This window comes from Cebus imitator, unplaced genomic scaffold, assembly GCF_001604975.1.
Source record: "Cebus imitator isolate Cc_AM_T3 unplaced genomic scaffold, Cebus_imitator-1.0 Scaffold38, whole genome shotgun sequence".
Lineage (NCBI taxonomy): Eukaryota > Metazoa > Chordata > Mammalia > Primates > Cebidae > Cebus > Cebus imitator.
This window is the reverse complement of record NW_016107353.1, coordinates 381,799-393,757: the sequence shown is the minus strand read 5'-3', so window position 1 is coordinate 393,757 and position 11,959 is coordinate 381,799. Positions and strand designations below refer to the sequence as shown.

At 38.2% G+C, this 11,959-nt stretch overlaps 1 protein-coding gene across 1 annotated transcript in view; it reads left to right on the top strand.

Annotated features, from left to right (window-relative positions):
* Positions 1 to 11,959, top strand: part of KDM5B (lysine demethylase 5B) — an 87,318-nt gene that overhangs the window by 29,096 nt on the left and 46,263 nt on the right. The window contains exons 2-5 of the mRNA XM_037737436.1: positions 1,524 to 1,601; positions 3,182 to 3,304; positions 4,710 to 4,880; positions 9,550 to 9,684. Coding sequence (XP_037593364.1) covers positions 1,524 to 1,601; positions 3,182 to 3,304; positions 4,710 to 4,880; positions 9,550 to 9,684 — 507 coding nt within the window. The remainder of the gene's footprint in view (positions 1 to 1,523; positions 1,602 to 3,181; positions 3,305 to 4,709; positions 4,881 to 9,549; positions 9,685 to 11,959) is intronic.

The window sequence follows — 11,959 nt, the reverse complement described above, 5'->3', positions numbered from 1 at the left end:
AAAAAAAAAAAAAAAAAAAAAAAAAAAAAAAAACATATATAGGGGGAATCTCCCCACATTAATAGAAATCTATACTACAGGGTACACTTTTCCTTTTTTGCTTTTTTCATTGAATTATACTAAAACATACATAACATTTAATTTTTGCCATTGTAAACATTTTTAAGGGTACAGTTCAGTGACATTGGTTACATTTACATTGTTGTACAACCATCACCATTGTTCACCTCCGGACCCTTTCATCATCCCAGACTGAAAATCTATTAACATGCAATTTTTATACCTTGTTGTGGACATTCATTTCCAGTTTTCTCTCTTTATAGGTAACAATTCATTTTATATATATATATATATATATATGATAGCAGTTCTTCCATGATAGAAAAATTGTCTAGAGAACAGTTGTCTATATGGGTACACATATTAAAGATGTTGTTGTTTTTTTTGAGACAGAGTCTTGATCTGTTGCCCAGGCTCAAGTGCAATGGTGCATTCTTGGCTCACTGCAACCTCTGCCTCCCAGGTTCAAGCGATTCTCTTGTCTCAGCCTCCTGAGTACTGGGACAATAGGCGCCCAACACCACACCTGGCTAATTTTTGTGTTTTTAGTAGAGATGGAGTTTCACCGTATTTGTCAGGCTGGTCTTAAACTCCTGACCTCGGGTGATCACCCACCTCGGCCTTCCAAAATGCTGGGACTATAGGTGTGACACACCGAACCTGGCCAAGGACGATTTTTAAAATTGGATTTGGATGTCAGTTTTTCTCCCCGACACCACTGACGAATTTACCCTCAATTTTATAATAAAAGTTAATGTGGGTCAGGCTCGGTGGCTCACACCTGTAATCTCAGCACTTTGTGGCAGGCTAAGGTGGCAGAATCACTTGAGCCCTTACAGTTCAAGACTTGTTTGGGCCATACATGAACCTAGGCCTCATCTCTAATAAAAAACCTTTAAAAATTAGATGAGTGTGGTGGTGTTCATCTGTGGTCCCAGATACTCGGGAGGCTGAGGTGGAAGATGGCTTGAGCTCAGGAGGCAGAGGTTGCCACGAGCTGTGATTGCGCCACTGTACTTAAGCCTGGACAACAGAGTGAGACCCTGTCCCAAAGAAAAAAAAATTTAAAAAGTTAATGTGATTGGAAAGTTAAATGTATTTTTTAAAATTATAGATAATACAGCTGTTAAATAAAAAATGAGATACTTCTGTGGTAATACAGAAGTCAAAGTGCCTTTTGCCTAAATTAGTGTGTTTTTTTTTTAAACAGTCTCAGTGACATTGCCCAGTGGGAAGGTTTGTGGGGTGAGGTGTATGTGTGATATATCATTTATTTGGGAAAGGGTGTTCATACATATTTTGTTGTTTTCATGGACAAAAGATTGAGAAACTGCTACTCTGTGTTCTATTTTGTTTGATTGGTTAGAATCAGATTTACCTAACTTGGGTTTTAATTTTAAAACAAATTTTAAAATGTAAAATACTTATAAGTTATTCTAATAAGAGCCTTTGCTTTCTGCTAGGATTGGCAGCCACCATTTGCATGTGATGTTGATAAACTTCATTTTACGCCACGTATCCAGAGACTGAATGAATTGGAGGTAAGTGTTCTGTCTTCCTGTATTCCAGGGGGACCCTCTTTGAAATTATTAGGATGTATTAAAACTGTTATAGAATCACCAATATAAATCTGTTTTTAGATTTATATTTGAGTAAATAAGAAAATTTCTTTGAATAGAGAACAGATCTTTAAAATATTGAATTGGCTAGGCATGGTGGCTCACACTTGTAATCTCAGCACTTTGGGAGGCTGAGGCAGGAGGATTGGCCTGGGCAACATAGCAAGACCCTGTTTCTACCAAATAATAATTTAAAAAATTAGCCAGGTGTGGTGGCATGTGCCTGTAGTTCCAGCTACTCAGGAAGCTGAGGTGGGTGGATTGCTTCAGACTGGGAGGTCAAGACGATAGAGCCATAGTTGTGCCACTGTACTTGGCACTCCAGCCTAGGCAACAGAGCAAGACCCTGTATATATATTATATATTAATATATATATATATATAATATATAATATATATATATAATATATATACACAATATATATTATACAGGGTAAATATATATATTTAAATATGTGAAGATACACACACACACAATTGTATTTTTTTTGTAGGGATAGGTCTCCCTATGTTGCCTGGGCTGGTGAAACTCCTGGGCTCATTCGGTCCTCCTGCCTCTGACTTCCAAAGCTGGGCATATAAAAGCTTGTTTACTTGCCATATAATTTTAAACAATAATAGGGAATTGTGCTTATAGTACTACTTCAGCTGCTTTCAGAGTGCCTACTTACGTTGCAGCAAGGTATACTACTGAGTGTTTAACTCCACGTCTGTCATGTGGTAGGGACTGAATCAAATTTAAGTCAACTAAAATTTTAATTTTTTTTTGATACGGAGTCTCACTCTGTCACCAGGCTGGAGTGCAGCTCTACAATCCTGGCTCACTGCAACCTCTGCCTCTTGGGTTCAAGTGATTTTCCTGCCTCAGTCTCCCAAGTAGCTGGGATTACAAGTGTGTGCCACCAAACCTGGCTAATTTTGGTATTTTTAGTAGGGATGGGGTTTCACCGTTTTGCCTAGGCTGGTCTTCAACTCTTGACCTCATTATCATTTTTTGAGATGGAGTCTTGCTCTCTTGTCCAGGCTGGAGTGCAGTGGCGTGATCTTGGCTCACTGCAGCCTCTGCCTCCTGGGTTCAAGGGATTCTCCAGCCTCAGCCTCCTGAGTAGCTGGGATTACAGGTGCACCCCACCACACCCAGCTGAGTTTTGTATTTTTAGTAGATAGGGAGTTTCACCATGTTGGCCAGGCTGGTCTCAACCTCCCGACCTCAGGTGATCTGCCCCCATCGGCCTCCCAAAGTGCTGGGATTACAGGCATGAGCCATCGCACCTGGCTGACCATGTATACTTGTTTAACCAGCTTTATTTTGGGTATTTTTGGCTGTTTCTCATTGAATTTAGAAAGCGGTATTGTATGATTCTGCTGAAAGCATTACATTTAAAAAAGTTTTTAAATGGTATTGTAATTAAATATTCTAAGAAATAAAATATCACATGGGCAGGTAATAGGAACTTTAAAATAAGCTAAATGAGATGAAAACTCAATTCATTGTCTTTTAGGCTCAGACTCGTGTAAAATTGAATTTCTTGGACCAGATTGCAAAGTACTGGGAGTTACAGGGAAGTACTCTGAAAATTCCACATGTGGAGAGGAAGATCTTGGACTTATTTCAGCTTAATAAGGTAAAGGACTAATGACCATCTTACTCATTTAATAATCTTACTGACAGAATGAATTTGGTCTTTCTTTGCCTTAAAAACAAACTTACTGCTCAGCGAGGTGGCTTGCGCCTGTAATCTTAGCACTTTGGGAGGTTGAGATGGGAGGATTGCTTGAGCCCAGGAATTTGAGACCAGCCTGGGAAACGTGGGGAAACTCTGTCTTGACAAAAAACATTAGCTAGGCATGTTGGCATGTGCCTGTGGTACCAGCTTCTTAGGCGGCTAAGGTGGCAAGATCACTTGAGCCCAGGAAGTGGAGGCTGCAGTGAGCTGTGATTGCACCACTGCACTCCAGCCTGGGTAACTGAGTGAGACCCTGTTTCAAAAAAGAAAAAAAAAAAGAAAAGAAACTTGTTTTTTGAGATGTGTGAAATGAGATTCTCAAGTCAGTTGAGTGATGAGGATTGTCAGGTTCTGCTTCCCACATCTTGAAGCCTTGTGGAATATTTTGCTGCCACCTGTTTTTGTCATTTTTGAACTTTATAAAAATTCTGCACACTGTTTCTTTTTTATTACAGGTAAGGAAACCGAGGCTCAGGGTGATAAAGAAAAAGCTAAAAAAGCTGAGCCATGGCCAGGCGTGGTGGTTCATGCCTATAATCCCAGCACTTTGGGAGGCAGAGGCGGGTGGATCACGTGAGGTTAGGAGTTTGAGACCAGCCTAACCAACATGAAGAAACCCCGTCTCTACTAAAAATACAAAATTAGCCAGGCATGGTGGTGTACGCCTGTGATTCCAGCTACTCAGAAGGCTGAGGCAGAGGAATTGCTTAAACCGGCAAGGCAGAGGTCGTAGTGAGCCGAGATCACGCCATTGTACTTCAGCCTAGGCAACAAGAGTGAAACACTGTCTCAGGAAAAATAAATAAATAAATAAAATCTGAGCCATAATTCAATGCCAGGCCCATTTAATTCTGAAATTTACATTATTTCCATCAAACATGCTGGCATGCATCCTAGTCTTTAGTATCTGGAGATTTATTTAAGAGTCCAAAGTAAGACCAAGTATTACAGCCCTTTCTTTGGTTAGAGATTTAGTTTTAGGTAACGTGGTTCTTTCCACATGACTGCTTTGAGGATGTGAGAAGTAGCTTAGAGGGAACAACATGTTTATGGACCATGTTGTCAAGAGAGATGTCTAAATTTTCTAGCTTAAAATTAATTTTGTGTGTGTGTGTGTGTGTGTATGTGTATGTGTTTGTGATTGACTGGCAAAATTTTTTTTTTTTTTTAATCCTGATTTTACAACCAAAAACACCTTTTTAAAAGGTAACCATAGCCAAGAATATTTTCCTCTTGGAGTCATATTTAGGTGTGATTAGAAGTGACTTCCATATAGTCGTTTCTAATTTTGCTATTTTAACAGTTAGTTGCAGAAGAAGGTGGATTTGCAGTTGTTTGCAAGGATAGAAAATGGACCAAAATTGCCACCAAGATGGGGTTTGCTCCTGGCAAAGCAGTGGGCTCACATATCAGAGGGCATTATGAACGAATCCTCAACCCCTACAACTTATTCCTGTCCGGAGACAGCTTAAGGGTGAGTTTGGAGACTAGTTTTATTTTACCACTTGTTGGTACATTGTCTTTCCAGGGAAATGAAAAGGCGTTGATTGTGTTTGGAAGACCTGCTTTTAGAAGACCTTTTTTTGGCGGGGCATGGTGGCTCATACCTGTAATCCCAGCACTTTGGGAGGCCAAGGCGGGTGGATGACCTGAGGTCAGGAGTTCGAGATATGCCTGGCCAACATGGAGAAACCCTGTCTCTACTAAAAATACAAAAAATAGCTGGGCATGGTGGTGGGTGCCTGTAATTCCAGCTAGTTGATAGGCTGAGGCAGGAGAATCGCTTGAACCTGGAAGGCGGAGGTTGCAGTGAGCTGAGATCACGTCACTTTACTCCAGCCTGGGCGAAAGAAAGAGCACAACTCTGAGACTCTTGTCTCCAAAAAAAAAATGAAGACCTTGTTTTGTGTTTTTTTTTTTTTTCCAGTGTTTTTATTCTGTTTTGAGAGCCACTATACTTAGAAGTTTGTTTCTGGAATGAGTAAGATTGTGGAGGAAATTTTTTTTATTGTCAGGAGCTGAAATCTGTATCAACTTTACTACAGGTGTTTTTTCTTTACAACAAGGAGTTAATTATGTACTTGTTACAACTTTGCATTCACTTTAAATTTAAAGAATTTAAAGTACTTCTGGCTGTCATATGAAGGTATAAGCTATGAAATAACTTGCCTACCTATTCTCTTTTCCAGCTAAGATTTCTAAGGAGATTTTCAGAATGTTGATACTGATAAAAGACAGGGGATTTTATAATGTCACATAGCTAATGGTTTTCTTCCAGTAGTTCCTGTGTAGCCGTGTTCATTTCCTGACAAAAATGGTATTTGTGAAATTATTCATTTAAAAACTTTTAGATAAAACAATCCTATAAAAACGTCCATTTCTTTCTAGGCCTTAGTAGAAAGAAGAGGGATGTCATTATCCATTCATACCCTTTGAATTATTCTAGGACTTACAGCAATGAGCCCTATAATTTTAAGAATTGTTTTCTATCCTATAGAGAGGTAGGAAGAGAAAGTTTCTGAGGGGTAAATCCCTAATCAAAGTCCTGTCCTAATAGTACACACACACACACACACACACACAACACACACACACACACCATCTGTAATGCTTAAATCTGGCAGATTTTTTCTTCCCTCTCTCCCTTATTGATTCCAGGTGAATTTTCTTTTTAGCCTAGAAGAAAGTGGCTAATCTGACATTCAAAACCTTTTTAAAATTGTATTTTTAAATTTTTTTTTTTAGTACATTGTATGAATGTTTAGTGACCCACGGATGAAATTGTTTAGAATATTGAATGTGGAACCTTTTTCCCTCTTATAGTCAGGTCTAGATAGAGTTGCCCATAATAGATTAATTTTCTTTTCTTGAACTCATTCCTAAGTTCAAGAGGAAGTTACAGAGAAAAGAGAAAGAGTCCCTTTAATGCTGCATTGTGGGTTGTAACCTTTTAGAAATGTGTCACTTGTATACTTAAAAAGGCAATGTAGTTTTATAGTTAAAAAGCACTTAAGGATTTATACAATCAAAGAGTCTGAATGGAATAAGTATTTAAAGGTACCGTTTTATAAACATTGCATCTACAATATAGGTAAATATTTGTTGAGGGACTTAACTGTGTACCAGGGATGTTTTAGGAAGTGATACACATTCATTGTAGAAAGTTTAAAAACACAAGAGGAAAGTATGGCAAAAATAAAATGACTCCCAATACTTCTACCTGTTATTTCTCTTAGGGCTATTTTTATGCATACATTCACAAATTGGAAGTGTACTTTTCACACACATCATTGCATCTTGGGTTTTTTTTACTTAACATATAATGAGCATGTGCTATAGCATTGAATATTTTTTGAAAACATGATTTCTAATGACTGGCAATCCATTTTTTATAGCTGGACTTTATTTTGATTTCTTCTGTTGTTGAATGTTTAGGTCGGTTCTAGTTTTGTATTATAATCTTACGATGAACATTCTTTGTATGTAAATTTTTATACCCGTTTCTGGTTTTTGAGATACTTAGTAGGGCAAGAATTGGAGAACATATAGTTAAGAAAAACAGAGGTGTGCAGTGAAGGAATTGCTGCAAAAGGGTGAACTGGAGTGTAAGTTAAATTTTGGGAAGCGACGGGGCGTGGTGGCTCACGCCTGTAATCCCAGCACTTTGGGAGGCCAAGGCCGGCGAATCACAAGGTCAAGAGATCGACACCATTCTGGCCAACATAGTGAAACCCCATCTCTACTAAAAATACAAAAAATTAGCTGGGCGTGGTGATGTGTGCCTGTAGTCCCAGCTACTCAGGAGGGTGAGGCAGGAGAATTTCTTGAACCCAGGAGGCGGAGGTTGCAGTGAGCCGTCCCACCTGGTGCTTGATGACAGAGCTCTGTCTCAAAAAAAAAAATTATTTTTGGGGAAGCTTAAGAAAAGTTGTTACATTGTTATAATGGAACAGAGGCCTCAATCTTGCATCATCATGTTTTCTGAGTGTCTTAAGGGATTGCCCTGTCTTTGTGGGATGATGTGTTTATGGCATGATGATGATATTAATCGCTTCTAAGTCCTAGATTGTGCCTAGGACTAGTTTCTCAAGTAAAGGTTAAAATTAATGTCTGTGTATTAGTAACATTAGATATAAAACTAACATATTGTGTATTTTGAATTGTGGTTTAGAACAAAATATTAAAGCTCTTCGTATTTCTTCTAAAAAAAACTACAGGGTGTGATTTTCTTAGGTCTCCAAAATCCTTACAGAACCAAGCAAACCAGAGATGGAAACATTGAGACTAACTAGTGGGAGATAGGAACCACATATATAGTATCTGTATTTGTGATCAGCCACTTAACACAATTTATGTGATTCAGCTCCATTAGTATTTTCTCTCATACTTTTGTGTCTCAAATAGAAAGTACAATGAATACATAGAGGGGATTAACTTAGATGATGGACTGGTTTTATTCCCCTCTGCATAATTTCATTAAACATACTCTAAATGCTCTATTGAGGACTTTTTACAGAAAAGAAGGCAATGTTCTATACTAATTTTTTTAAAAAATAAAATATTTGTTTCTCTCAACTGTTATTGGTATTTAATTTGTCTCATAACTTTTTTTGTTTTTTTGGTTTTGTTTTTGTTTCGAGACAGAGTCTTGCTCTGTCACCCAGGCTGAAGTGCATTGACACATTCTTGGTTCACTGCAACCTGCACCTCCCAGTTTCAAGCAGTTCTCCTTCATCAGCCTCCAGAGTAGCTGTGATTATGGCACGTGCCACTACGCCCAGATAATTTTTGTATTTTTTGATTTCACCATGTTGCTTGGCTAAGCTAGTCTCAAACTCCTGACCTCAAGTAATCTACCTGCCTTAGCCTCCCAAAGTGCTGGGATTACAGGCATGAGCCACTGCGCCTGACCCAACTTTTTTCAGAATGTAAATGTTTTAACTGTTAGGAATATAATAGTTTTCTGTATCAAATCAAAGTGTAGGTTTAAGTAGAATTAGCAGAATATTTAATATTTATAGGATGCTGTTACCAGTGGTATATTCATTACTTGTTAACAAGTAATGAGTCAATATTTTTTGATAGTATATCATATTTCTTAACTATTAGAAATAAACTTTATCCTTTTGTTGCTTTGTACTTTCTGTTGTTCTTCCCCCAGTGTCTGTATTTCTGCAAATGTGAGGGAGAAAGGAGCCAAATCTTATTAGTGAGATTTTAGGGTAGTAATGGTGCCCATAGTGTCAGTACTTTAGGAAGGTTATTATTTCCGTGTATTTCTTTCCAAATATAGCTGCTATAACACATCCCAGAGGGTTACTTTAGAACTTGCTTTTAAAAAGGTTTTTCATGATGTTGTGGGTCATCTTATGAAAGAGTAGTATTTAACTGAAATTCATATTGGCTTTAGTGGCAATATGTTTGTTGTGGTAGTGTTATGTTGGCCTTAAATGTCCTCCAGCTTAGAATTAAACTAAAAAGAAAAACCAAAGCAAGAATAGATGCATTTCTGATCAGAACCAAAGTTATTACTCTGGGCTACCAGTTGATCTTTGCCTTGTGAGTTGGACTTTGTAGGGATATACTGTAGTAAATGGAAACCCTAGTGAGGAAGAATACTTTAGTCAAAAGACCTGTTTCTTCAATTCAGGTGATATCTTTAGATGATAATTTTGCTAGTTACTATACAATTGTAAAATCTAGAAAACATATTGGATTCCCTATTTTTTAATCCCAAACACTTTTTAAAAATGAGATATTTTTAATATGGAAAACTGTTCTGGGAGCTGATAAGGCGCCTTTCTAACAATTTAGACCTGACAGTTGCAAGCAAAAAAATTCCGAGTGGTTCAATGGGAATGCCTTGCGACTGCTATGTCCTGTTGTAACCTGATGATATCAGCAATGAGAAGTCAAAGCAACACCACCTGTTAAAATTTTTAAAAATCTTTTTTTTTACCTGTATATGTGCATGTATGTGGTTGGTAACTGCAGACTTGTCTTTATTTTTATTTAGATTTTTAAAAATTGTAGGCTTGTTATGTATCTACATAAATAGTTGTAAACTACACCTTACAAAATTCCACTGAATCTCTCTAAGATTAAAAAAAGAGGGAATTAATCAGTACAGTTGTTATTTCCAGTGTTTGCAGAAGCCAAATCTGACGACAGACACCAAGGACAAGGAGTACAAACCCCATGATATTCCCCAGAGGCAGTCTGTGCAGCCCTCGGAAACATGCCCCCCAGCCCGACGAGCAAAACGCATGAGAGCAGAGGTAAGAGCTTCGTGAGTTTGATTAGAAAGAATTCTCAAGCCCTAAATACTAATGGCTGTCTGACGCTGGATTTCTCTTATGTGTATGTACTTTGTAGTTTTGAACCTTGTTAATCTCACAAAGGGATGCTGTTTGTATTCCAGCTTTTACACTTGGGTGAATTGTACCATCAAAGGGGTGAGGAATTGAAGAAATCTTTCTAAGTTTATGCTGCTGGGACAGATAGATGCTTGTTATTAGTCAAGGCCTTAGGAAGAATTGGTGTTCTTGTGTTCTTGGATTGCCCGTTACCCTCACAAAGTTGGGTGATGTTTAATGGAGATTAAGGTTAGAAAGCATAAAGATGAGGAGTTTTTTTAAACACAGTGGTTAGAAGACAGTTAAAGCCACTTTTCTCATACTTCCTTTGTTTTTTTGTAAAGAGACAGAGTCTCGCCCTATTGCACAGGCTGGAGTGCAGTGCTGTGATCTCAGCTGACTGCAACCTCTTTCTCCCAGGTTCAAGCAATTCTCCTGCCTCAGCCTCCTGAGTAGCTGGGACTACAGGCACACGCTGGCATGCCCAGCTAATTTTTTATTTTTTATTTTAGTAGAGACAGGGTTTCACCATGTTGTCCAGCTTGGTCTTGAACCCCTGAGCTCAGGCAATCTGCCCGCCTTGTCCTCCCAAAGTGCTAGGAGTATAGGCGTGAATCACCGTGCCCGACCCACTTTTCTTAGACTTTTAATGGAATCAGTGGCACATATTTATGCTAAGCTGAAGAATTGGGCAGCCTCAGGGGGCACTGAATAAATAGGATGAGATAAAAGAGACACATGAGGGAAAGTCAGTAGGGAAAGATTGATAAGAAAGGATTTTTTTTTCTTCTTCCTCCTCTTCTTTTTAGAGGTGGTCTGACTAAGAAAGGGTTTTTTTTTTTTCTTCTTCCTCTTCTTCATTTTAGAGATGTTCTTGCTACGTCTCCTAGTGTGGAGTGCAGTGGCATGATCATAGCTCACTGTAAGCTTCTAGGCTCAGATGATCCTGCCACCTCAGACTCCTGAGTAGCTGGGACTACAGATGTATGCCACATGTGCCCGCTTAATTAAAAGATTTTAAATAGAGACAAGATCTCACGTGTTGCCCAGGCTGGAGAAGGATTATTTGCTTTAAGACTTTTCTGCGGCCAGGCGTGGTGACTCATGCCTGTAATTCCCCCACTTTGGGAGGCTGAGGTTGGTGGATCACCTGAGGTCAGGAGTTCGAGACCACCCTGACCAACATGGTGAAACCCTGTCTCTAAAAAAAAAAAAAAAAGACTTTTCTGCTCTGAGAAGTTTTCCCTGGGAAAGAAAGAATATTTTTCTAGTTATCTTGTTCCCATACCAGAGGTATAAAGATTTTGGATTCCTGCCTAGCCTGATGGACATGTGAGTTTTAGGACTCAGTGATCATATATAGGTAACTGTTCAGAGCTGGTAAGCCTCATATTGCATTAATCATAGTAAATCAGTCACTGGTTTTCGATAATTCTCAAAAATTTTAAAAAATCAGCCATTTTGTTTTCTGAAGAAATAAATAAGAGAATTGTTTTTCACTTGGCAAGTTGAGATAGGAAAAAAACTTAGTGACTCCTTTTTTCTTAAGGAAGGAGACTGCCCAGAATAAGGAAAATATGGTTATTTGAAGCCCATAAGCATGTTTAAGATTCATTAATCTATGAATCAGTTCTTTTCTTGAGCATCTTCTTGATCTTATAAATGTATATGTAAGATGTGCCCCAGTGCTGTGGATGCCTGTGTCTGCTTCGATGACACCTGACAATAATGATATTGCTCATGGAAGAAACTCTTTTTAGCAGTGGACATCCTTAATATGCATGAAGAAACACGGGCAAAGTGAGAAAGTATAGTTCCCCAAATATTTCACCATTACAGACCACAAAAATGGTTTTGTTTGCTTTACCAATAAGTATCAACACTTTAAGAAATAAGAGATTGGCTTATATATTCTCAATGAGGAAGGAGTCCTTAACAGTTTAGTGATGCTAGAAGTGTAGTTTATAATAATAGTTTATTAAAATAATTTATGGAAAGTTATTGTGGAAGCCAAAATTTCTATAATTACTGGCAGACCTTGGAAGAGGACAGCAAACTCTTAGAGGCTAATGGAATTATGACATTTATATAACTACTTAGTGCCATTTGGCTTAGTGTGACAATTGAATAAAGCATAAAGCAAATAGATAAGAACGAAGAACCTTCTAGGAGGAAAATAAGAGTTGTCCTTCTGATT